This window comes from Malaclemys terrapin, chromosome 7, assembly GCF_027887155.1.
Source record: "Malaclemys terrapin pileata isolate rMalTer1 chromosome 7, rMalTer1.hap1, whole genome shotgun sequence".
Classification (NCBI taxonomy): Eukaryota; Metazoa; Chordata; order Testudines; family Emydidae; genus Malaclemys; species Malaclemys terrapin.
This window is the reverse complement of record NC_071511.1, coordinates 74,139,136-74,166,970: the sequence shown is the minus strand read 5'-3', so window position 1 is coordinate 74,166,970 and position 27,835 is coordinate 74,139,136. Positions and strand designations below refer to the sequence as shown.

The window sequence follows — 27,835 nt, the reverse complement described above, 5'->3', positions numbered from 1 at the left end:
CAGTACCTCCCAACTTTTGTCATCTGCAAATTTTATTATCAAGTTCCCACTTTTTGCGCCAAAGTCATTAATGAAAATGTTAAATAAGATTAATCCCAAAACCAATCCCTGAGGAATTCCACTAGTAACATCTCTCAGCCTGACAATTCACCTTTCAGTATGACCCATGCTAGTCTCCCTTTTAACCAGTTCCTTATCCACCTTTCAGTTCTCATATTAATCCCCATTTTATTGAATTTAACTAATTTCCCATGTGCAACTGTATTTAATGTTTTACTGAAATCCAGGTAGATTAGATCCACTGCATTTCCTTTGTCTAAAAAATCAGTTATCTTCTCAAAAAAAAGAGATCAGGTTGGTCTGGCACGATCTGCCTTTTGTAAAATCATGTTGTATTTTCTCCCAATTACTGTTTATCTCTATGTCTTAACTACTTTCTCTTTCAAAATTTGTTCCAAGACCTTGCATACAATTGAGGAAACTAACAGGCCTGTAGTTTCCCAGATCACTGTTTTTCCCTTTCTTAAAAATAGGTAATATATTACCCATTCTCCATTTGTAGGGTATGACCCCTGAGTTTACAGATTCATTAAAAATCCTTGTAATAGGGCTTGTAATTTCATGCGCCAGTTCCTTTAATATTCTTGGATGGAGATTATCTGGGCCCTCTGATTTGGTCCCATTAAGCTGTTTGAGTTTGACTTCTACCTCGGATGTGATAAGTTCTTCTTCCAAATCAATATTTCTATTAGCCACTCTGCCACAACCTCTAAACTCCTCATTATCCTTATTAAAAACTGAGGCAAAGTGTTCATTTAGGTGTTGAACCATGCCTGGATTATCTTTAATCTCCACCCCATCCTCAGTGTTTAGTAGTCCCACTTCTTTCCTTGTTTTCTTTTTGTTTATACGGCTGTAGAGCCTTACTATTGGTTTTAATTTCCTTTGTAAGGTCTAACTCTGCTAGGCTTTTGGCAGTTCTCACTTTATCCATATACTTTCTGACCTCCAAAAGGTAGCTTTCCTTTCTGATCCATCCTATCTTCCATTCCATATTGGCTTTTGGCTTTCTGCTTTCTCTTAGTAAGCTGTTTGAGATGCTTGCTCATCCAGTTTGGTCTTCCCTATGAATTTTTTTCCCTTGCTTGGATGTAGACTTCAGATAGCTTCTGCAATCTTGATTTAAAGTAATTCCAAGCCTCCTCCACATTCACGTCCATGAGTTCTTCAGTTCAGTCCACTTCCCTAACTAATTCCCTTAATTTTTGAAAGTTTGCCCTTTTGAAATCAAGGACCCTAGTTGTAGATCTGTTTTTGTTTATCTTTCCATTTAGTTTAAACTGAATTAGCTCATGATCGCTCGAACCAAGGTTGTCCCTTACAACCAGTTCTTCTATGAGATCCTCATTACTCACCAATACTAAATCTAAAATGGCATCACCTCTTGTTTGTTTGGTGACTATTCAGTGGAGAAATCTGTCAGCTGTCGCATCCAGGAGAATCTGGACCCTACCATTATTATAGCACTTGTTCTCCAGTCTATATCTGGGAAATTAAAGTCTCCCATAATCACACAATTCCCAGTAATATTTATTTCATTAAAAATATTAACGATGTCTCTATCCATATCCACATCAGATTCTGAGAGGTCCATAGCATACCCCAAGCACTAACCCAGAGGAATCTCTGGTAACCTTTTTCCCTGAAGTGCTTTTGACCCAAATAGATTCTATTTTATCCATTCCATCACTTTTAATTTCTTTACAGTCTACCTCATGATTAATATACAGGTGTTAGTTCACCACCTTTATTTCTGTGGATGGAGGCTTTTTTTAAAGTGAAATACATGCTACTCCTGCAAAAAAAAAAAAAAAAAAAAAAAAAAAAGAGCTTAAAGCTTATCTATTTCAAACAGTGTGTCAGTCTGATTTGAACAAAAAGTCTCATCCCATTCAGGTGTCCTCAGCCATAGTTAACAGTGAATCTCGGTAGGTAGAGAATTGCTGGTACAGTTGCATTACCAATCTATAAATGATTTAGGACATGCTGCTGATGGCCAAATGTGTAAAAATGTGTAATTTTTCTAACTTCTGTAAAATATAGAATGGGAAAATTATAAAGGGATGTAAAAATGGAAACAACAACTATATTTTACTCCAATAAATGTCTGGAAAGAAAGTGTTCCTTTTAAGAATCTTGGGCTGTGAGCATTTTGTGAAATAATAAACCCCCACCCCACATGATCTACTAACTGCTTTCTGCTTCTTAGATGAAGAAGGTAACCGGGGGGCGAGGCATCTTTATGAGGGCAACAACCTCTTTCCTGTCAGCCTGCTGGACAAGCCACCTTTGCAATTAAACAGGGGCAACTCACTTTCTTTCTCAAGCTGGACAAAGGTCCCCACCACTTAATATGCAGTGAGGGCAAGGTGGATCAGTTCTGCTAGTTGCATTTCTAAATGCAAGTGGGCAAACAAAACAAAGGCTGAACAGAAAGATGAATCTCACGCTGCATTTATTTATCTTATTAAAGAAAGGATGTAAAGATGTTTGCCTATTCTGTAATCATCTAGGACTTTTTTTCTACTAGGTTGATTTTGCAAATCGTTTTGTTGGAGGTGGCGTCACTGGTGCAGGACTGGTACAAGAAGAAATTCGTTTTTTAATCAATCCAGAGCTGATAGTATCTCGGCTCATCACTGAAGTCCTGGACCACAATGAATGTCTTATAATCACAGGTTAGTCTTTGTTAACTCTGTGCAGAAAATTTCAAATACTTATCTTCCTATTATATATGGAATCAGTGTAGTGCCAAGAAATTTCAATTGACATCTCCAACATCATAGAAGCTGAAGCACTGTCAACAGTCATATACATACCCTGATTTATTCATGCCATTTTTTTTAGATCACAAATTTTAAAAGCGTCCTGTGTACCTATCTCCTAGTCTTCACACTCACTGCAATGCTGTTTGTTGATATTTCTCTTTGTAGACAGTTCTCAAATGAGTAATTATTGTGATAAGAGATTAATTGCCTAATTATGTTCCAGTGTGAGTTTATGCTAAAAATCGCACTGACTTCAAATAACTCAGGAACAGGCTTTATAGTAAAAGCAAACCTCTTTTGAGTCTAATGGTCTGATTATAAATTCCTCTTAAGGTCTGCTGTAACTTGGCTATAATACCTACATTAATACTCAGTCTACATAATGTCTCAGTTTACTGTGGGTTTCTTGAATTAAAATTCTAAGATTTGATATTGAAGTTAGTAGTTATTGGAGATGTCTACACTGCACAGTTAGGTACACAATATTCACTGTGCTCACAAAGTTCCATCTTAGTAAATCAGTGAGCCCAGTGTAAAACGTGAAATGGCTTCTTTTGGAGGTAGTCTCTTTTTTTGGTTGTTAGTATTGTGGTCAAGAATAGAGTGGCTCTTATCAGGATGGTTCCATTATTAGCATATCTAGGAGATCCATAGGATTCAACATATGAGTCAACAGTGTGCCCTTGGTGCCAAGAAGGCTAACGGCATTTTGGACTGTATAAGTAGGAGCGTTGCCAGGAGATTGAAGGATGTGATCATTCCCCTCTATTCGGCATTGGTGAGGCCTCATCTGGAGTACTGTGTCCAGTTTTGGGCCCCACACTACAAGAAGGATATGGAAAAATTGGAAAGAGTCCAGCGGAGGGCAACAAAAATGATTAGGGGGCTGGAGCACATGATTTATGAGGAGAGGCTGAGGGAACTGGGATTATTTAGTCTGCAGAAGAGAAGAATGAGGGGGGATTTGATAGCTGCTTTCAACTACCTGAAAGGGGGTTCCAAAGAGGATTGATCTAGACTGTTTTCAGAGGTAGCAGATGACAGAACAAGGAGTAATGGTCTCAAGTTGCAGTGGGGGAGGTTTAGGTTGGATATTAGGAAAAACTTTTTCACTAGGAGGGTGGTGAAGCACTGGAATGGTTTACCTAGGGAGGTGGTGGAATCTCCTTCCTTAAAGATTTTTAAGGTCAGGCTTGACAAAGCTCTGGCTGAGATGATTTAGATTGGTCCTGCTTTGAGCAGGAGGTTGGACTAGATCAGGGGGGCGGGACCCCTCAGGGGGTCGCCAGGGTATGACATGGAGGGGGGGGTCGCATCTGTCAGCCTCCACCCCAAACCCCACTTTGCATCGAGCATTTTTAATGCTTTTAAATATATAAAAAAGTGTTTTTCATTTATAAGCGGGGTCATGCTCAGAGGCTAGCTCAGAGGGGGGTCACCAGTACAAAAGTTTGAGAACCGCTGGACTAGATGACCTCTTGATGTCCCTTGCAACCCTGATATTCTATGATTAACTGATATGCAGATTGTTAACAACTTGTGTGTTTTACGTATTAAGCCTTTATATTTTTAGTGAAATTGTAACATTCATCCTGAAGGAGTCCAAAGCACTTCACTGTCTTTAAAAGCACTCCTCACTTCATCTGTCGTTTGAAGTGCTGCTACATCTGGGCTGGAAAATTACAGCTGTTTTAATGTTTGCAGAGTTGTTTTAATAGCACACAGAAATGCATGCAACAATTTAGGAAAGGACTTTAAGAGTTAACTGTTTTTCTGGATTAAATATACCTGTGAAGAACACAATATGAATACATAAATAGATCTAAAACTATACAGGAATATAGTTTCCCAAATTTGTATTGGCCAAGATATCAGGGATAAAAGGAGAATATTTATACTTAAGTTATTAATTTAGGGTCTCGGTTCTTACTAAAATCTGTTGAACAGCTCCCATTGACTTCATAGGGAGGTGGACCAGGCCTTAGACATGGACTAAATATAATGCAGCTTTTATTATTACTGGTAGGAGAGACCAAACGATCTATAGCCTGCAATATTTTTCCCTACTACTATTTCTTTTTTATGGCCTAATCTCAGATTTCTTCATCTGTCACTGTATGAGACAAAGAGCAGTGGAAACAAAATGAACTAATAGTTTGCAATGTTTTTAATTTTTTTTTAAATTTGAATGTGGATTTGAAAATATTTCACTTAGGTTTATATTTAAAGTTGAAGTTTAAAAATGGTACCATAGTGCATGTGTTTTTAAAAAAACACATTGTGCATTTCCAGAGAAAAAGGCCAGTATACATCATAGAATATTTTTGTGAATGAGCTACTAAAAAAGTGGCCAACAGCAGGCCTACAAGACAAATAAAACTCATTTATTACACACCGGTCTCTGGAGACTCCTAAACAGTCTCCATGGCTATTTTTAAGATGTAACTAAAGAGCACTGCAAAGAAGAGTCAGTAAGTAAAAGCCACAATCAGTTACCATTAGCAAATACTTCTATTTTGTCAAAAAACAGTTTTCCAATTCCTTCCTGGAATCAGCTACATTTAACCTGATTAAAGTGGGAGATTGAAAACTCAGTCTGAAGAAAGAAATTGGCTTATAGTCACCACAAAAAGAAAAAAATCAATCACCACAAAGAGCAGAGCAAGACCAGGCAATCCAAGAAGTCCCTCTCAGACTGTTGATTTTGCAAGTTACTTAGACAGAATATGCTCAGGGTCTGCACAGTGCCTGGAATATGTTGTTTTGAGGCTGTTTACAGAAATGTGCAATCTCTTACACCTTTTAGAATTTGGAGTTTACTGTTACTCATGTTAATACAGTTTCTAGAACCAAACCAGGATGGATTAAATCAGGTTTCTGAGCCCCAAAGAGTTGAAGGAAGGCTGAGCTGGGGCTTTGAGCTATGTAGGGTTTCCCGCAATAATGATGTGCTCAACTGATGGCTTGGGTGATCTGCATCATTGGAAAAGTAGACTGGCAGCTCAGGAGTAGAGGATGAGTCTGTCAGGGATCTGGGGATGGGGAAGGAAGGAAGAATCTCTTTTGGGCAGAGAAGAAATCAAAGTTTGTGTGAGGGGTCTACAGTTTACTGGAACGCAGCTTCCCTTTAATTTTAATTCAGACCAGAGGTGATACATTTTTTTTATCAGGTTATAATACATCTAAATACATATTTGATAAAACCCTCTGAAAGAATGCTTAATGAAAGAATGTACTCATACAAAAGATAGTTTAGTACCATGTCCATTTTTCAGGTTCTGTTGTACTCTGAAGCTTTGTTTTGTTACTCATTTTAAATTTGATTATCTTATATACAGTTGTGTCAGTAGGCAAATATCTTCAGGAATATAGTTCATGTGCCGAAACACATTTGCTGTAAGGTGATACGAGTTTCAGATTCTCAGTCGAATGCCCTGTGTTCGGCACTAACCAGATTAAAGCACTAAATTACTTCCCCTCCGGAAAGGGTTAGCTCTTCCAGGTTAAGGTTACTAAAAGAGATCGTAAAGAAAGAATCCTCCCAAGAGAAGTCTACATCTCTGGATACAGTAAACAAAATGTTGGGGCAGCTAGTCATTCACCTTCAAAAATGCAAGCATTTGTTGCTAGGGTCAAACAAGTGTGACTTTTTCATTCAGCCAGTATTCTCCCAATTTTTTTTTCAATCCTCTTTACTTTATTATAGTGCCTCCTAATTAATATCTGTGATGTTCTGCTCCCTTAATGGAAATGGCCATTTCATCATCCTCATTTGATCCCTGGCGTTCTTCCATCTTGGTTCTTAGGCAAGTCTGCACTGTATGCCACTATCTTCCTGATAAATTACATTTTTTTTATGATGCATCTTGACGCAGTGGCCTAATGGATGTAACTGTGCTACTCAAATTTGCAGAAGAGTCTGAGAAATTGGAAAGAAATTAAATTTGTTCTGATTGTGCAACATCTGGTTGAGATCATCACTGTAATGAATATGAAACTGGTCATGCAAACGAAGTAGTTCTTCAACACACAGAGAATTGTCTGCCTACAGAAATGTTAGAGGGAATGCTAGAGATTCCCATGAGAGATTTCTACTATGTTTTCTTGTTTGGCTTATATACCACGATTGCTGCTAACAGACTATGGTTTCTACTCAGATTGTGAAAAAGTCCTGATACTCTGAATTCAGCCTCTTTACCATGTGAGACCAAGTATGTTCAACCAAAGTAAAAACAGGCTGCTTATTCTGCTGCTTTACTGGTTACGAGTGGTACTAACCTTCTTCCCTCAGAGGGTATGATGTTCTATCCTCTTCCATTCAGACACTATGGGAAAGAAAGGTGGGGCAATGCCCTTTTCCTCCTCCCACTATAGCTCAGTGATTTAATTTACATGGCTAGATCTTAAGAATAGTAAGATCCTGAGTCCTTATGTTGTTTCTAGTAACCTACACAATTCTTTTTAGAGGCTCTAGCATATGGCAAGCAGAGTTTTCCTCGACTTCTGTAATTCATAGAAGTGCTAAAGAAATATTCTTTGCTACTGCATTGTATCTCTTTTTTTTTTCTCTTTTTTATAAGTACCACCTTCATCTTATTTTGTAGCTTGTCCTCTGAATCTTGGCACTCTGCCTACATGTTTTGTTTCTTTCTTTGCTCTCGTTTTCTTGGTTGTTTTCTGCTTTGTAAATGGCAAATTAGCCTCCTGCATTTCTCTGTTTGTTGTTTTCCCTAGTGTTCTGCAGTGTGCTATTATGTATACTTTCATTTGAATTCAGATGTTGGAAACGCTAATCAATTAACCCAAAAAATAGGGCAGAAGATAAAGTAGCCTCTGAAATTCTCCAGAAATGTTTGCAGATCCGATTCTTTTTCCAACCTCAGCTTGGAAGCCTGAGAGTCACAGGCGAGACTACTGCCTGTCAAGTAATAATTTTTGTCTGATATCTTTCCAGAGTTTCATTTATGAAAATCAATGGTTTTCATTAATGCTGGGTTTCTGGGACATGAGTTTAAATTTTGTGTGACTTCTGTGAGCCTCTTGATGATTAATTCATCTCTTCATACTTTGGTCATCAGAAGTTGCATTTTCATAAAAAGCAAATGAAAATGACCGTTTAAAAAACAAAACTAATATTTCTACACTCTTTAAACCATCCTGATATGGTATAGTTTCTCATTCCTGATAACCCAGTGCTTTCCTTCTAACTGCTATACCTGAAGGGAACATGTTCTTCTCAAAGTTGAAGGTTTCCTAGGCTGTCCTGACAGAGAGCTGTCAGCTCTCATTTGCTTTTCTTGTTGTTTGTGCAGACATTTTCCCCAGGCATATCAATAAATATCAATTTTAAGCGAGTCAAGAAGAGCCTGTATTGAAAACTGATAGTCTGTATGTTTCAAAATAAGGTTTGTCTTTTGTATTTAATACTTTATAAACTGTACACAGCTATGTCTTTTCTGTGTGCATTTGTGTGTATATGAATGACTGAATGCACTGTCTGTGCCAGGTTCACTTGCATTTGTGACTCTTAGTGTTTTTAATGGTACGCGTACTCTTAAGAGCTGTCTAAACTTCAGTGTAAGCCTAGGGTTAATGGGACTTGAGTTAGCTGACCTGTGGGAGAAACTCCTGGGCCTGAGCGTCTACACTGATTCTTAAACCTGAGTTAAGACTTTCAAACCCAGGCTTGACCCTGGGGCTCTGGCATCCACGCTACAGTACGCACACCCGAGTCAAACCAATCGTATCCCAGAGTCCCTAGTGTTCTCCTGAATTGTGACTTCTCTAGCCCTTTCACCGTGATGCGCTATGGGAAAACTTTACTGCCTACCCTGCATGTTACAGGATGTTTGAACAGCCTACCAACACAGCCTGCTGAGGAGTGATTTTGGTCTGTATGCTCCCAGCTAAGAGCCAGTAACATGGAGGAGGTGCCTTTTGAAGAACGTCTCTTGCTTGCGCTTTCACTCATGTGCCAAGAAATGGGCAAAGCTTCCGTGAGGCACTTGTTGACGTTTTGACAGCATTTTCTGACCCATCAAAGGTACCTGACTGATTCCATGATGGAGGAGGGGGAGTACCCTGGCATGGCAGACTCGCACTCCATTATGCTGCTCTATACACTTGGCATAGTCGCTGATGCACCCTACATAGACTGCTGCTTCTAGCGCAGGGCCATAAGCACAGACTGTAGGGATCATGTTGTCATGCAGACCTGGGATGACCAGCAGTGGGTCCAGAGCTTTCACATGAAGAAAGCAACATTCTTGGAGATTTGTGAGCGGCTTGCCTCCCTCCAGCATAAAGAGACATGAATGAGGTCACCCTGGCCAGTCCAGAAGCGGGTCACTATAACTATCTAGAAGCTGGCTACTCCAGACTGCTACAGGCCTGTTGCCAACCAGTTTGGTGTTGGAAAGTTGACTGTGGGTAAAATGGTGATGGTGGTTTCTGAGGCAATCAGGCATGTGGTTTACCCCAACGTGGCAGGCATTAAAAATATTCCTGAAGTATTTGCTAGCTTTGAGACTATTGGGTTTCCTAACTGCTCTGGGGCCATTGACGGGACTCATGTACCTATTGTTTGTCCTCGTCAAGGAGCACATAGTACATGAATCAGAAAGGGGACTATTCCATTGTTATGCAGGCACTGGTGGACCACAGAAGCTGATTTATGAATGTCAACGTGGGTGCACTGGAAACGTTCATGATGCCTGAGTTTTTCACGGATTGGGAGTCTATAGACACTATAGATGGACAGTCTGGGACACTATTTTCAACAAATGACATTGTCATAAATGGGGTCACTGTCCCCACCATGATTGTGGGGGACCTCACGCACCCTCATTTTCCTTGGCTTATGAAACCATACCCTGATTTCAGAGGCCTTGGCAATACAGTTTAATTACACTCTCAGCAGGTGTAGAATGATGGTTGAATGTGCATCAGGCAGATTAAAATTTGTTGGCAGTGTTTACAGTGTCATCAGTACTGTCCTCATTACTGTGGCTTGCTGTGCTCTTCACAATCTTTGTGAAGCCAGAGGTGAGTCATTTCTCCCTGAATAGAGCTATGACAGCAAGGGGTCACTGAAGCCGTATACTCAGCCAGAAAGGGCACCTTCCACAGCTGGAGCTGGAGGCACCGAGGCGACAGAAGTCAGGGGTGCTTTGTGCTCCCACATTATGGACTTGCATGGCCCAATGGAAGAGAGGAGGTAGTACCTCTAAGTGTGTGTTTGTGGGGAGGAAAGGGGCTAATTAATTTGGGGCAGGGTTCAGTGCTTGGCAGGATTGTGGGCTTGATTGTCATACAATGTACTTATGAATAGACCCCTGCGCGGATACGAAATTTGTATCTGCATCTGATCCGTGATTCACAAAAATGATCCGCAGATATCTGCGTCCACAGAGGAGGACATCTGAGGATATAAAGCAGATACCTGCAGATTTGCAGGGCTTTAGATATAAAATGTGGATCCGCATCCATCCATCTGCAGATATAAAGTGGATATCTGCGGATTTGCCGGGCTCTATTTATGTGGGGGTGTATGGATGGATCACAATGTAGGTCAGGGGTGGGCAAACTACAGCCCGGGGGCCACATCCGGCCCTCCAGATGTTTCAATCCGGCCTCAAGTGCCAGCCGGGGAGCGGGGTCAGGGGCTTGCCCTGCTCCGCACGGCTCACAGAAGCAGCGGCATGTCCCCCCTCTGGCTCCTACACATAGGGGCAGCCAGGGGGATCAGCATGCTGCCCCTGTCCTAATTGCCACAGCCGGGAACCACAGCCAAAGGGAGCTGCAGGGGTGGGGCCTGCTGATGAGGCAGCACGCAGAGCCGCCTGGCTGCACCTTTGTGTAGGAGCTGGAGGGGGGACATGCTGCTGCTTGAGGTAAGCGCTGCCCAGAGCCTGCACCCCTGACCCCCTCCCGTGCCTCAACCCTCTGCCCAAGCTCTCATCCCCTTTCCGCCCTCCGAACTCCTCAGTCCCAGCCTAGAGCACCCTCCTGCACCCCCAACCCCTCATGCCCAGCCCCACCCCAGAGTCCGCAAACCCCCCCCCCCCCCCGCCGGAGCCCTCACCCCCCCAGCACCCCAACCCCCAATTTCGTGAGCATTGGTGGCCTGCCATATAATTTTCATACCCAGATGTGGCCCTTGGGCCAAAACATTTGCCCACCCCTGGTCTAGGTTCATATAAGGAAGTCTCAAGTGTGAATTGGTGTACCTAACTGCATAGAGGACTACAGTTTACTTAGTAATCTCATTTTCTGTGGCTTTATTATAGGTGGGGCTAGTAATACTGGCTATTATAAAGATTGTCCAACATTTACCGTTATAAGACCCAGTTCAATTGCTTATAACTTTGACAAACTTTAACCATTTGGGCTGAAATTTTCCATGGGGGTGTCTGTCTCAGGCTGATTTTTTGAAAAAGTTTGGCCAAAAAGATTGTCATTTTAGAGAAAGTAGCCAGGAAAAAAATGTTGTTTTGCACATGTTAAAAAAAATTCTTGAGACCTTTTCTTGAAAGGCTGTAATGCCCCCATGCTTTGGAGCAGTGATTTGAAATTTTGCAGAGGGTGTCTTGTCTGCTATCTGGACTGCTTATTTGCCTTCTCCCCAGAGTGAAATGAGTATGCTCCAGTTCCAGACTGAGGGTCTCAAACGGACTTTTTCTGTAATTTGCTCCCAGCTGCTCTGAGCTGAGGTGGGGCCAGGCGCCAGAACTGACAGCAGGGAAACTCTCTCTTCTATGCTGTCAGTGACCCCCTGCTGGCAACCAGGCAGTGTGGAAGAGGAAGCCATTGAATGCTGGGAGCGCTTTAACGTTACTAGTGAAGACGTGCCCTCAGAGTGCAAGTGGGGGTAAGGGCATAGCGGGAGTAGCAGTCAGGGGTCTCTGAGGTCCAAGATGACAAACATCCAGTGGAAGACAGCCCTAGACCAGATGTATTGATTTTAAGGTGTGCAGTCTAGATGCCCAAGGCTCCTGTTGGGGTGATGCAGCTCTGCACCACTCCTGGCACAGGGCAGTAATAATTGCTTCATTCTGGCCCTTACACCTTCATGCATTTTCTAGACTTTCTTTCAGAGAAATGTATGTTGCCCTGTGAAAATGTACTTCTCTCTGGGGATACGTCTACACTACCCACCGGGTAGCGATTGATATATCGGGGATCGATTTATCGCGTGTAGCGTAGACGCAATAAATCAATCCTCGATCGCTCTCCTGTCGACTGCTGAACTCCAGCTTGGCGAGAGGCGGAAGCAAAGTCGACGGGGGAGCCGCGGCAATCGACTCTGCACCGTGAGGACGTGAGGTAAGTCAAACTAAGATACGTCGACTGCAGCTACGCTATTCTCGTAGCTGAAGTTGCATATTTTAGGTTGATTTCCCACCCCACCCCCTTCCCAGTGTAGACCAGGCCTAAGATCTCATTTTCCTCCTCTTATTGTGTTTCCTTCATTAGGGGTATATTCCAGTCTTTCAGTGAATGGTGCTTAATACGTATTCTGAATAGCGGAGTATTTTATTGTCATTGTAATATGTATACAAGTCAACTTGTTTCAATGTCTATGTACCTGTGAACCTACTGCCCATGTAGGAATTTCTGACCTTTTGAACAATATAGATTAGAAATCATTGTCCGATTATTAAAATTCGGGAAAATATTCTTGCTCGTATGAAAGAACAGTTAACTATTCTGTGTCCATCACAGAGAAAAGTGACAGAGATGATGCTCCCTTATTTTGGTCTTCTGTGTTGATCAAGCATGATAGCTCCCTTCCTTATAATAACGCTGTCAGTGCATTACAGTAATGCTAACCAGACACTTTTCTCAGTCTTTTCTCTCTACTAAATTTTGCAAGCTAATTTTCTTTATTTGTGTCTCAAACAAAAAAACCCTGTCAGTAAGGCATCTGATCTCTTTGTTAAATAGACATTTACCAGTAAAAACTTGAAGGAAAAATAGTTTATTGGAAAAACTCATGTCCTTCCATTCCTCCCCCCACCCGTCCCCCAAAAACTAACTTGCTACTCCCAAGATCTGCATCCTTAGCCATCAGCCTGGTGTCTTTCCTGTTGAATTTCACTCTGGACTGGGGAGGTTGAGAACTGCAGGTAGTTAAATGTATGTTAGGACTTGTGGACACAGGTAAAAGAGACTTGCAGTTGTGACTGCCTGTGTTGGACACTTACTACCCCCTGTGGAAAAGAGACTCATCTAGATTACATAGGGTTTGGTTTGCCTCGTAATGTTCATATGGAGCTCCCATTAGCATTAACATAAGTTGCACATATATTCAGAGGAGTGAAGACTCCTTGGAGGAGGTGATGTATTAAGAAGAGAAAAATCTGCAAATTGCGTGTGTAACATGACAAATGATTTATTTCAGGTACTGAGCAGTACAGTGACTATACAGGCTATGCAGAAACATACCGATGGGCGAGAAGCCATGAAGATGATACCCCAAGGTAATGCATTCACTGTTGAGTAGTTGAGATCATTTTTACCATTAAAGCTTAGCCTTTATTTCTGAAAAAAGAGTAAGGAAACTATCATGAATGTTGAACTGCAGCTCTCAGGGGCACTTTTTAGCTTCTCTTTTACAGATCTGACCAATTGGGTTTTTAAAAACTGCTAGAAAGCATGTAGGTGCTTTGTTATAGAAAAGGCCCATATATTTTATGGCAGGGGCAATTTACTACAGAATCTGTTCTTTGCAACAGGATAGTTTAAGGTAATAAACTAATTATTCATTCATTTAAAGCTGTTTTGGTTCCAAAGAAAACCTTTCAAAGAGGAACCAGGTGCAAACTGTAACAGTATTGTCTTCCTTAGCCTGTACAGCTTGCAACAGTAGTTCTGAGAGGCATAAATTGCATCTATTCAGAAAGGGTGCTAACTCTGAAATCAGATGACAGTTGATTTTACTGTTTCACTGCTGAGCATTACCTTGTTAGGTGCCAAAAGCCACAGCTACGTATGACTCCATTTTATACTCTCATAACTTCTACAGTGTAGTTATGAGTCTGCAGTACAAAAATATCTGTAACACATTGAAAGGGCTTTTTTATGGCCTTCATCAGCATGATATCAGTGCTTCGCGGACATAATGAATGTATTTTCACATCAGTGCGAGGTAAGGTGGTGCTATTATCTCCACCATGTTTGCATTTCAGAACAGGTAATTGTAGCTTAGCTTACTGAAAGAGTTAACCTGCTGAATGAGTTATAAAGCTTTGAGTCACATTTCAATTCTTGGAATTGTTTCTTTGATGATATATTATTGACTACACAAAATTTTGCTGTCCTCCTTTTCCCAATGTAGGGATGAATGGCAGAGGCGCTGCACTGAAATTGTTGCTATCGATGCATTTCACTTCAGACGTTTTCTTGATCAGTTTGTTCCTGAGAAAATTAGAAGAGAACTCAACAAGGCCAGTAACTTCTAAGGCCCATTATTTACAGCCATTTCATTAATGTTGGAGTTATGCTTTCCCATAGTTCTTGCAGCATCAGCAACTCCTTTGAAGGGGACATCTTGTTTAATTGCAGTATCGTTTCATAATAGGTATCCTTCATATTTTGCAATAGTAAGATTAAAGTTTAAGCATGCCAGATAGAATGCTTGTTGGAAAATGGTTTCTGTCTTGGCATACATTTTTAAATTTTCTAAATGGAAACTAATAGGTCTGTCCAAATCTTCCCAATAATGTTTTTCAAAAATTCTAAGGCCAGAACTAAAAAGTTACCACTACCAATATTTCCTGCAATTTATATTTAAGATTGGTTAGCTGTAATAAATCTAGTCTACCCTATGATTTTAAAGAAACAAACAAAAAAAAGTACAGTACCTCATATTTCTATAGATTGATGGTTAATACTGATATTATTTCCTTCTCTTCCCCGTCCTCCCCCACCCCTGCCCGCAGTTTCTAATTCATGACCAAATTCTGGACTAATTTTTTCTCTTCTAAATGAGTATCCAACTTAAGTTTCTATTTTCAATCAAACACTGGAGAGGGAAGTCTCTTGCTTTATTATGGATCAGATCCTAGCCCCATCTAGAAACCAAGTAAACATTGAATTCTGATGATACTCTACATTATTGGTATACCTTTCCTGCTACTGGTATCTTTAGCTGCAACTCTTTTTTTTTTTTTTTTTTTTTTTTTAAATAAACATGGCAGGTTTTTCATTAATTTCTATGCCTTGTAATTAATCTTTAGCAGGTGTACATATGTACTGTATAGGCCCTACTGTGAAAGGTACTGGGAAACCTCAGTTTCCATTTTACTTCAGTGGGAATTGAAGCATTCAGCATCTTTCAGGATCAGGTCCTATTGTGGATATGTAAGTAAATTCAAGCAAGTATAGGAAGCTTTTCATTAATCTTCCAACTGAAAAGGAAATACCACTTTTAAGGTAATTTTTCCAAAAAATCAAGACTAATTTTAGTTTAAAAACCTGTTTCCTGTATAAAGTAACATATATCACATCATTCCATCACTGATGGTAATGAAATAAGCCCTGAAAAAGACAGTAAATGAATTTAGTAAATTTCAGTGACAGTTTAATTGGAAAACTAAATCGCCCACCCCAATGCATTTGAGATCAGACTAAACTTATCAATCATATTGATAGATGCAAATCCTTTCATATATTAGGATAAATGCATGCATTTTCTTCTGTTTAGAACTCCTGTTAGGCAGCGGTAGTTCAACATGAACAGGTTAATCATATCTGAGGAAAATGCTAAGCCAACTGCTGAGTGAAATAGATTTTACATTCCATTAAGTAAGGTAAACTCAAATGTACGGAGGAATTCTATACTAAATCATACTAGAAATCACCATGCCTTCTGAAGACAACATATTGCTAGAGTATACAACAATATTTGTCTACGTTGGTTTTCAGTCAGTTATATTTTTTGTGTGGTGTGGAAACAAACAATAAGGGTTACAATTTCTTCTTATCTAAAATGTATTATGATTTAATTAATTAGACCATTTATTTAGGCCATCAAATATCTGTTTATACAAGAATGGCACCCCATCATAGGATAGGGATCAGTATCCATTGACTCCTGCAGTTCTGTTATACGTCTGTTCTATTATTAAGAATTAGGAAATAATTGAGAGAGACATTTAATGGAGTGGCTTTATCTTTTAAAAGGAGCCTTTCTTAAAAGTTGGTATTGTATCTCCTTTTTAAGCTGCACTTATCTCGGTGGGACCAGATGTTAGTTGTCGGTCAGTTTTCCCAAGAGGCAGTTTGTTGGGACTGACACCTACTCATGGTGTTGGAATTATTCATATTATTGGAAATTAATATTAATATGGGAGATCACCAAACACTAATTCAACCATAAATTTCTTTATTAAGTCCAAAGGACAAATGGTATTTATACAATTGCTCAAAACATATCTAACTGCCTAAAGATAAGCAGTCACTACACCAATAAAGTAACAAATTATTCATAAGCATGTGATCAGTATATTTAAAAACAGGTCAGACCTAGGGAAAACCGTCTCATCCTAGTGTGCTCCAGAATGATCAGGTAGGGTCTGACAAAGAATTTTCAGATTCATGGCTCTCTTTATACCCATCAGCTAACTTGGTAGCTGTAGCAAAAGCCCAGTTTGAAGCAATTTATCCTTGCTTTTTTCCTTCCTTTCTTGTATACTCCCATCTCCTTGCTTACCAGCAGAACAGTGAGAAGGTTTGTGCTTGTTTCTTTTGAAGAGAAAAGGTTTTAAGGCAGTTTTTCTTGCTACTGCTGCTTATTAGTTGTTTTTGAACCATACATCCTTCCTACACTACAACTACTACTACTAATTATTCTCACAGCCTTCCTTTATTTGCTGATTAGGGTCTTTTTCTGCTTACTAGCCACAAACTATAAAACAAATACATTATTTTTTAACCAAACTTAAGATAACTATAATATAACTGGCTGTACACCTGGTTTAACCCATCCCTGAAAAAACTGATTGTTGTCCGAGATCAGCTGTTTAGAATTCTAAGGCATCCATTGTGCCTGATTTCAATATTAAGATTTGCAAATACACAATGTAAGAAATGGAATAGTAAGATAGTACACAGGGCTACTGCATTATCATCATGATTCCCTTGAGAATAGTGCTAGTTAATATTAATAGTCTATTCCTGGTGATACTTCATAGCTTAATTATCAAGATGCAACTTGATCTTTTTAATTTCCAGCAGAGCATCACTTATCATTGTTTAGAAATTTGAGATATTTTATGACCAAGACAGTTCCACTCTTATATTGGCTATAAGGGTCATTGTGGAGCAATGAGAGGTACTCCGGGCACTCAGTTTGCTACTTCTGGAGGCTTCAATCTGTTGTTAGATAGGAGAGTGAGAGAGAATATAAAGGCAGTTTCTGTGTTCTCCGTGTATTCTCTCTGTGTACTTCAAAAATACATGTCCCACTCCTTCCCGCAAATAAACAACCAAACACAGAAACAAAATGGCTGTCTTTTTCCACTACAGATCCAGTTCTTTCAGCTGGGGAGGTTTATTTTCCACACAGCTGTGTAATAGTTTGCTAGGTGCTGTCATTTTTCACAAACCTGCTCCAGTCATTGAGCACACCAATATTTCTGACTTGAGAGAGACTTTAAAAAGCCACATGCATCTGATGGAACAGGTAATTTGTGAACTGTTGTGTAAGCTCTCTGTTGTAAACTTTGAATAATGGTGTACTGCCAAATCATAACTAATATCTGTCAGAATTTACAGACTACTTGGGGGCGAAAAAACCATGTTTACTAATCCATACCAGACAATGTGTTCAATAAATTTTTTACCTTTGTAAAAATTTCATGGAGAGATTTGCCCTTTTTCTCCCCTGGGTCTTTTGTAGGAGCATCTTACTTTATCCAAGATTTGTGAGTGTGTATCAGGTTTTTCCCCTCTTTCCCTCACTTCATATTATATAAGACCTGTATTTTAAGATGGCTTTGTGTATTTTATTTTCAGGGCTTTAAAGAACATGGGACAAATTAGTCCTGCTGTTACATAGTGGTTTAACCTACTGTAATGGTCTCATAATATTCTATGTGTGGATCAGTGATAGGCTTTTCAAGTTTTAACTTCACAAGCAATCACAAAAATGCTTCATTACATTTAATTTAGTGCTGGGAAAATTTGTCTCCTTTTCTTGTAAGGTCATTCTGTTTCCTTGGCTCAGATGAGTTTCTTTTGTCTTTGATTGCTATGGTAGCTGGCAAATCGCAAGTTGGTCCTTTTTTGGTCATGCTCTCTAAATTCTGATGAGAAGAGATTTTACACCTTTATGAGAAACAATTGTGGTCAAAAGACAAACAAACAAAAACCTTAAAAAATAAAAAGGACAGAATTTGTATTAACTTTATAGTACTGGTATATGAGAGAGGCACAGTAAGAAAGGATTCTACCATTTTAAACCTATAGCTAATCTAACCTTTAGTTTTGTGAAAACCAGAAATGAAATGCTTCCTTATCCTTGAAAGGTGACAATTATGCAGGGCCTAGGACAGCAGGAGTTGCATGGGATAAAGGGGATTATGCAGAAAAACTACAAATACCTGTGCTTGGATGGAAGCCCTCTAAGGAACCTGCATAATAGTTTGGGAGGTGGTACTCTTCCCTCTGAGTAGATATTGAACTGAAGCCCTAGCATGGCGTGTACTAGTACTGTACTGCTTTCAGATGAGACACGAAAACTAGGCCCTGACCAGTATGGTAATTTAAAGAGACCATGGCATTTTCCATACAAGTAGGGTTAATCCCAGTGTCTCAGCCATATTCCATTTAAGAAATTATTTCCCATTTACCTAAATAGGCCGTCCAGTTTCAACTGAGTACAAAGTATCCTCTTTCTTTGTTAAACTGTAGCATAATGGCTATTTCTCCAGAAAGGTTTCAAGTGGACCAAGTGAGCTTTCACCCTAAATATAAAGGACACATTACGTTTAAATGTGTAAAGTGTTGTTTTACAGATATTCTTGGAATTTTACCTAGGGCATGAGGGATTCCCTGCTCCTCATTAGTGCTGGGGAAATAACTAGGATTTTGTTTTCCTATCTAATTTTCACTTTAAATGTTTCCGTTGCCTATCGTTGCTCATTTGCCAACAAACTAGTGTGTTAACTTTCACTTTTAAGCCAGCCTGAAGATATATTGAATTTTAGGTTACCAGAAAACAGTAGAATAAAAATGCAGATTACAGTTATCCAACACTAAGCTTAAGAATATAGCATCAGAACTACTGTCAAAAACCTCCTCTGATGTGCCTTTTGTCTGCCTGCAGGCATACTGTGGCTTCGCTCGACCTGCTGTTCCCCCTCAGCATCTTTCAGCAGTAGCCACAGGAAACTGGGGATGTGGTGCCTTTGGTGGTGATTCCAGATTGAAAGGTAAATACGAGCAATGTTTTAAGGACCGAATGAATCAAATGTCAAGTTGGAGTAAGTTTTCTATTTTAGGTGCTTGGACACTTTGGTTTAGAAGGAAATAAGTTTTTATTCCTCCCTTTTTAAAAGTCCCGAAAATTGAAATGAGTTTTCATAGCAAACTGCTGCTAGCCAAGGGCTGGAGTAGTACTAACCATCTTAAATTCATGTATTTTGCACATTATAGTGGGAGGAGGGTGTAATTCTATTTTGACAGGAAAGGTCAAATGGAATGAGCATGGGAATGGGAGCTAAGAATTTGAGTTTTAAATCGTTGCTGCCACTGGCACACTCTGTGGCTTTGGGCCAAACCTCTCTGGGCCAAACTTTGAGCCCGATCTTAAGTGGACCTTTATTTATGGGCCCACAAAGCTGTCTTAATTACCTAGTTGTACTCACAAAGCAGGTAGAGTGCTTAGATACCTAAATGACCCTAAAATGCAGGTGCAAATAATTTTGGTTGCAAAATAGTGCCTGCAGTTATTTGCAAGCACAGTTTGCCTCGCCCTCCGTTTCTTCCATCTGTTACAAGTTATTCTCATTCTTTTCTTGCTTATCCAGTGTATGTTTGCACCGATTTTTTTCAGGAAAAGCATTAGTCGCCCCTGCCTTAAGCAAACTCCTAATCTGAGCAAAACAGGGTTGATACCTGCCCATCTACCCAACACAAGGGTTAATGTCTGTATAGCACTCTGAAGATGTACAATGTTAAGTATGATATTGGAGATTGTTGGCTGATAAGAATGAGTTGCATTCTAGGAGAACTTATGCCCCATTTTGTCCCCTACCACTTTGAGGGTATGTGAGGGTTTGTGCCTTTGGTTACCAGGCAATACGGCTGTTGGCCTGAGTCCATAGAATCGCCCCGGGGTGCAGGGCAATGCGGCCTAGTGGCCAGAATCTCTAGGGTCACCCTGGGTTGCAGGGTAGTATGGCCTATTGGCCAGAGTCCCTCCCACTCCATCGGGTCCCAGCCTCCGGCCCTAACCGCAGCGTAGGACCTTGCCCCTGGCTCAGCCGGGGGGGGCGGGATTCCCCTGCCAAAACATGCTGACGCTTGCTGGGGCAAGGGGGGCAAGGTACCAGTCCGTCACCCCACCCACGGGTCGCTTTCTACCAGCTTGAGCATTGAGGTCTCCCACGAGTCTCTAGGTTCCCTGCGGGCCTCCCTGCTTCCCAGTCAGGTCCTTCCCCTTCCCTCCTTTTATACTCCCAGAGCACTTGGAGCATGCTCAGTACGTACGGGGCGGGACTTCCACCGTCAGTGCTACCAGCCTGACGCTGCTGGGGCTGGTGCGGGGCGGTTCTGCCTCATCACAGGGTACCAATTGCCAGTGCAACGTATTTGATATCTTCAAAAAAGGACAGAAAACATAGCTTCCTTTGAAGCCTCTCTAAATGCCTCCTGATCTCTGCCTTCCTAAAAGGCAATGTGTATTCTTGGGACCTGCAGTCTCTTAAATTTCTCCTTCCTTGCAACCAAATCCCTCAATTTCTCTTGCACTGTCCTTAATCAAGGCACTCAGCCTGTAGCAGACCCCAAAGTCCTGTATTAATTTGTGACTGCTTCCCACTTTGTGGGTACCTGCAAATCAAGCACTTGTTTGGATTCTGGATTAGTAAATCCCCAAATCTAGTTCTGCATAGTTATAATTTAACTTAATTTAAATCTAAACAGAAATTGGCATATTTTGCTGCTTATTGTCAGGTGTTTGGGGTGAAAAAATATTTTCAAAAGTTAGTTTTATAACTATGGCCTAGTGAATATTTAAGTGGTTATGTTAGAAACTAAATGTAAGCATCATGATCTTCAGGCTGCCAGCTTCATTAGTTTTTTTCCCAAATGTGTGTTACTCAGCGAGAGCCTATTTTTCACTCCGTGCTCATTGATTTCGTGACAACTGTTTTTTGTTTTCCATTAAATAAAATAGATTACCAGGTTCAGGCCATCAATACAAAGAGCCAAATCTGCTGCAATCTGTGATCATCTTTGATAGACAGTTCAAGTTAGGGAGTTTTAATAAATGTTTTAATTTGAATAAGAGCTCTTTTTAGTCTGAAATGCAATATCCCAGTGTAATCCCAAAATGTATGGGTTTCTGCTAGAAATAATGATTGCTTGACTAAGGCATGATTGGACCAACAGTGGACATGAACTTTACAGTTGATGATCCTTTATTGAAAATACCTTTCTTCTAGTCATGCAGAGGTCCAGTCTGGGGATGGCTAAGCAGGACTGTCCCAGCAGATTTGTTGAGGAAAGAAGCATTACATTAAAAAAAAAAAAAATCTCCAGTGTTTTAGTAGATGAAAATTAGAGGAGGACATCAGAGAGAGTGAGAGTATAAGGGCATGGTAGAATTATAAGTGTGTGTTTAAACAAATATAAATTATGTTATGAAGCATAAATAAGCTTTTCTTCAGTTACAATATATGCACAGAAGTTTAATTTTATTTGGCTTTTGTTCACTAATGTTGTGGCCTTTTGATGTTAGAAAATGTTTATAACCTGATCTCCAGTAAGCCAAGTGCTATAATTATCTCTAGTCTGGCAAGAGAAAACTAGCCACTTTCTCTACCTACTGGTGGAATTTGCCTTACTTTGTGTATCCATCTATGATTTTTCAGAGCTGAGATTCTCAATTTAGTACCACTTGAAAACAAGTTTTGCTGCTGCTACTGTGTTGAGAATATAGATCAGAATATACAAATGTATCCTCTAATCTGCACCGCGACCTCCTTCTGACAAAAATTACTTCACCACCCTCACAAGCTGAGCCCGCCCAAGCCCCACTGCCCTGGGGAGGTGGGGGGCAAAGCCTGAGCCCACCACTCTGGGTGGGAGGGGGCAAAGCTGAAGCTCAAGGGCTTCAGCCCCTGGCAGGGGGCCTGCAACCTGAGTCCTGCCACCCAGGGCTGAAGCCCTCAGGCTTTGGCTTCAGCCCCGGGCCCCAGCAAGTCTAAGCCATCCCTGGCAACCCCATTCAAAGGGAGTTGTGACCCACGGTTTAAGAACCGCTGCTCTAATCTTATGATGTGGTTCCATCAGATATTATAAACTTCGGGGCTGATCCACTGAAATTGGTGGAAAGACATCAATTAGAGTTGGATCAGGCTCTAACCAGGGTTTGGCTGTGTCAGTACTTGGTTGGTAGAATTAGGGAACAGCTAGGTGATGCACAAGAGGTATTATGATTCAGTATGTGATGTTTTTTTCCCCCTGAGTCAGTGCTGATATGATACTTGAAGGGTTAAAACAGCCTTTTTGAATAAAAAATGGGGCAAAACTAAGAACTTGACCAACTTCTGGTCATTTAAAATCCCATGATTCTCTTTTTGAGAATTGAAGTGGTAATTCCTGGCCAAATTGAAACTACTTATTACATTCTGCCTGGGCAAATTCCCTATATGATTTCAAGTGCAAAAGATATTTTCTCCTCTTGTTCTAAAATGTTATATACCATTATTTGCACTATGAAATTTGGGAATGTTTTTATCTCAATAGTAGCTCAGTTTTTAGTGGTGGGGAAAAGTCTATTGGTTAAAGTTTGTAAAGAGTTTTAGGATCCTTCATGATGGAAGGAAGTATGTACATGTAAGATTATCGATGTCATCTGTAGTTTTCATTAACTAAAAGAAACTGATATTATAGACTTTACAGACTGTCTTAAATCTGACAATATATGGCAGTGAGAAAGCAACTTTAGAAATGAGGAACTTGTGTACTGATGAGACATTTTTGGCTATATGTTGTATATGTATTTTTATAACCCTTTTTAGTCTGGTGTTGACCAGTGTTTTTATGTGTGTTCAGAAATGCAAAGATTCGAGTTTGAGATATGAATTCATTTTCACAGATGATTAAAAAAGAAAATAGTCTTCATCTCCAAATGTTCTACCAAGAGATTCTGCAGATGTTTCAGGACAACTTGGTTATTTTATATTTTTTTAAAAACAAAATAGTACATTTGTTCTAGAAGCCTTAATCACACTCCAGCATGATTGAGTGTCACGCATTAAAGAAAAGCTATTGTATTGAAAATACAGTCTGAATGAAGGTCACAGTGAATGACCTGAGAACGCAACAAACTGCAGTATAAAGAAAGAAAATTATTCCAGTTATAAATAGAAGAATGCTATGTTGGCTAAATAAGACTTTTTGAAGTAGATTTCAGCTTGTTTGTGACTTTTTTCAGTGATCTTAAGCTATGAGCATAGATATTTTGAATATTTAAAAGGTGAGCTTATCTGGCTGTGTACACATATGTGGTAATATTGGTCTGTCTATCAGCTAGAGATACAACTGAGCTACAAAGTTTGGATCTACATCTAAATCTTTCCAAAGATTGGGGTGCTTGGAGGCAAGGTTTTGATTTGGATTAATTTCTACTTTGTATCAAACGTGATCAGCCTGAGGTGGGGCTATAACTGATTTAAAGTCACCACAGAATTGGCTGTTCATAGAAATGCCCCTTTTTTGTCTTCTTCAAAAAATTCTGCTTTAATATTGTGAAGTGGGCTTTGTTTGTTTATCTTTCTGAACTGCACTGTGTGGCACATAATGCTGAGATTCTTTCTCACAGAGGATTTGCATGCTTCCATTCTCTAATTTTCTTTTGTTCATTTTATGTACTGTATGTACTGGAAAGGGTTAAGGATATGCATACAATTATCCTGTGGATCTCTGACTTACTACAGTCTAACAGCCATAGTCATCAGCATTGTTCCCATGTCCTCTACATTTCTTTGCACAAGACCTGTTTGGCCGGTACACTCTTTTTTATAGTTCCATGAAGCAGATCTGCCCTTAATTCTGTAGATTCCTACTGGAACACTTTATCCAGGCCAACTTAGTTTTTTCTTTAGAAAAATCTAATAGAAAATCATAATCCTATATTGCAGTACTGCGGAAAGGTTCCACTTAGGATTCATGGTTCCGTTGTGCTACTTTGGGGGTAATAATCTGAAGTGATGCTTCTTGTATAGAAAGGAATTTTTTCGTGATTGTTTTAAAATACTTACCCAGTTTTCCAGTATGTTCCAGTTAAAAGGGAAGAGCAAGGTCTGAGATAACTAAAATAAATGCTAAATGTTCAGTACCTTCATAGTGTTATGAAAATGTATTTTAATGGGGTATGTTATTTGTAAGGTACTTCTCAACTACCCAGATCAGTGTTTTTATAAAAAGTTCTCTAACCTGAAAAAATCTGTTTAAAAAAAATAAAGTGAGAAACCAAAGGGAGGTTTTTTCCATTAGCTTCAAAGGACATGGATCAGGCCCTAGTAGAGGTGAGAGAAGGGAAAGGGAAGGCTTGCATGGTGGGAAGTCTGACTGAAGTCACCGCTGTTTGTCCCTCGCTTTCATGAGTGTCAAATTTACAGATTTTTAGCAATTAAAAGTAAAAACTTGGGTGGAAAGCAGTTTACAGAGTACCTTCTCATGCTCCTAGTGCAACGTGCAGTTGCATAGTTTGTTTGGCCTAAATGTGAAGAGTCATTAGATTCAGTTCTCCTATGCAGGTTAGTTCATTAGGCCCTTTATAAAACAGAACTGCTGAAGTGTTTCCAAATCCATAGGCTGTTGGTTAAGTATTTAAATTAAAATATCATCCCCAAATTGAGATTGATCGTGTATGTGATGAGTGTAATGAATAATTTAGTTCTGGGTTTAAAAGGTCCCTTTGATTAAAGAGCATACTATGTTAAATTTGTCTGTATTAAATAAAATGGGAAAGATTCCTCCTCCTAGTTGAACAATGAATACCTTACTAGTGTGCTTTGCCCTGCCAGGTGTGAATGCAAGGACAGTTCCCTATGTCATATTTTTGTTTAACATAAAATTCTTCATCACCTTCCACCGGTGAGCATAGAGTGGATAATATCCCTGACGGACATTGTGAATGGAAAGATTAGCATTCAGACAAGTATATGTCCAGAGACAAGAAATAATGGTAACCCTCCATAGATTCAGCAGTTGATAGAGATCCAGCCTTTGGAACATTGTAGGCTGATTGAGCTAAACATGTGATTAAATAATACGTAAAGTGCCTATCACACTACTAGCTAAGTAAGGTTTCTTAACATGAATACTTACACATTTTACTCTTCAGAAGGAAGTATTTTCCCTATTTTCCATATGAAAAAACTTGCTTTGAGCTTCAGTTTCTGGTGGTATTTTGTTTTAAGTGGAATGATGCTTGCAATTTTACAAAAAGTGGGCTTTAAGATCTCCAGATGAAGAGTACTATATGGTGTGATTATTAGTTGTGAAAGCTCCCAACCTTAAATTTAGAGCACAAATTACTCTACTTCTATAATAAATTGTCTTATGCTATATTTACCTATTTTTTTAATTACTATTTATTTATTTATTTATGTGCTGCAGCCTTAATACAAAACCTTGCAGCTGCGGAGGCTGGGCGAGATGTGGTTTATTTTACATTTGGAGATGCTGAGCTGATGAGAGATATTTACAGCATGCACACCTTTCTCACTGAGAAGGGCCAAACTGTAGGTAAGCATAAAACAATCTCTCTCCCCTGTGAAATACGAAGGGGAATAAATCCATTTCCAGTGAAAGTTGAACAGTAAGAAATGTAGACACTAGGATCATAAGTGCTGAATGTAAGTAAAGGAAACCTCAACATTACAGGTCTATGCAAGAAGCTATTCCTGAAAAAGTGGTAGATAATAAACATGTGCCATCATATAAGTTAGTTTATGGTAACTAAAGGCCTGCCAGAGCTCTAAATAGAACTTGAAATAAGACCCACATTTTTGTCCCTCGTACTATTCTGATATGGTATTATGATCCCTATCGTACAAGCCCTGATACACCTAAGTAACCAGATTTGAAGTCATTGGGATTCGCAGTACAGGAGAAGCTACATTCATTGCCCTGCTGATAGTAGTGTCTCTAACTTTTTGTGGGAAACAGAACTCTAAATTTAGGTCTTTCCAAATCAGTTGAAAAAATAACCCATTCTGTAATGGTTTTGTTGTTTAAAATTATAAAGTGTATATACATACAGTTACTGTGAAATTCACCACTCCTTGCTCAGAGCTCAGGTAATTTTGTGCAAGGAGTTGTGCAAGCAATGGATTTCGTGCAAGGAACTGAGAAGTTGAGGGGGACCCAAACCCTTCTTTTCAACTAGCTCGCAAACCACAGGTTATGGCACAGTCCCTCTTGGTCTGCACTTCCAGTCTACACACTGAAATAAGAGCTGCTGTCCCTTCACTTCCCCTAAACAATGTTCCTTGCCATTGAAATCCATGTAAATGCAGATTCTCTGGCCTGTACCCAGTACACAGTTGTTGGTTGTGAATATATACATACTTATAGTATGATGCAGTAATTTTAGAAACGTGCATTGGTTTTATTTCTTTTCATTTTCAAGGGGATGTTTACAGGCTGTTGCTCAGATATTATAATGAAGAATGCAGAAGCTGTTCTACTCCAGGACCAGATGTGAAGCTTTACCCTTTCATATATAATACCCTTGAATCCTATGCAGATTCCACCGATGAAGATGAGAAAGGATTGTGCTTTGATGACTAAAATAAAAATTTATGAGGAGGATTTTTTTCCTTTCCTTCTAATATATTGTTTGAATTGCTGGGTGTAAAATATGGACTGGCTTAACTTAATATCAATGTATATAATACTGCATTTGTAATCCTATAAACTCTCCTAACCTAAAACCAAACTTTCAGAGGTGAGATTTTCTGTTTATACAATGTAAACCCCATCCATCCACATATATAAAGAGTTGTTTTGTAAATCCTATTTGCATGTCGTCTTGTTCATCGGCAGATTTTGGTCTATATTTGTTACCCTTTGGAATCAATAAATATCAGTTTATGTGAAAACTTTCTTTAAGAGAACCTATAAAATATACCGATTTCCAGCATAAAGTGATTACTAGTAAACCCACAGCCATGTAACTAATGGGCATGATGTTAGGAAAGCCTGTAATTATCCATTTTATTGGAAATTCTAACGGTTCCAGTCCTGAAACTGCCATGGTACTTTTTTACCTTTAATTTTCACTTCTTAATTTCTGCAGCTTTAAAAACTTCACAATTTTAGAAATGTTTTAAATAAAAAGTAAAAGTTTAAAAACTGCAAGGATTATGGGGAAGCAAAAATTAAAGCAGCACTCACAACTACTCTTCTGGTGTTGGCACTCTGAGGAGAGCAGGATAACAGGAAGTTAGACTGGGAAAGGGAAAAGAGGGGCTGAGTGATAAGGAAAAAAGAGCAACAACATTAAAACTAGAGGAAGCAGAGGGAACAAGTTCAGATCGTTTACTTGCGTTCTTAAAAAGCTATAGTAGGACCCAAGTATCATATAAAACAGTGAACAAGTTCTTAAACTTGATGATGTATCTAAAATTACTCAAGGTTTGCTGCAGTGATTTGTAATATTACTGGAATTGAGCTATTTGTTAGATTTACAACAGCATATCAGTGATCCCCTACCTAGAATATATACAGATATACGCACATAGGTGTGTATAAATGTGCACACA

The 27,835-nt window shown here is 39.5% G+C and overlaps 1 protein-coding gene across 2 annotated transcripts in view; it reads left to right on the top strand.

Moving 5' to 3' along the window:
* PARG (poly(ADP-ribose) glycohydrolase) overlaps positions 1 to 27,089 on the top strand; it is a 115,354-nt gene extending 88,265 nt beyond the window's left edge. For both annotated transcript variants that reach the window (XM_054035358.1, XM_054035357.1), the window contains exons 13-18: positions 2,591 to 2,738; positions 13,231 to 13,309; positions 14,167 to 14,275; positions 19,159 to 19,264; positions 25,686 to 25,814; positions 26,701 to 27,089. In XM_054035358.1, coding sequence (XP_053891333.1) covers positions 2,591 to 2,738; positions 13,231 to 13,309; positions 14,167 to 14,275; positions 19,159 to 19,264; positions 25,686 to 25,814; positions 26,701 to 26,861 — 732 coding nt within the window. In that variant the 3' untranslated portion in view covers positions 26,862 to 27,089. The remainder of the gene's footprint in view (positions 1 to 2,590; positions 2,739 to 13,230; positions 13,310 to 14,166; positions 14,276 to 19,158; positions 19,265 to 25,685; positions 25,815 to 26,700) is intronic.
* Positions 27,090 to 27,835: the final 746 nt, after the last annotated feature.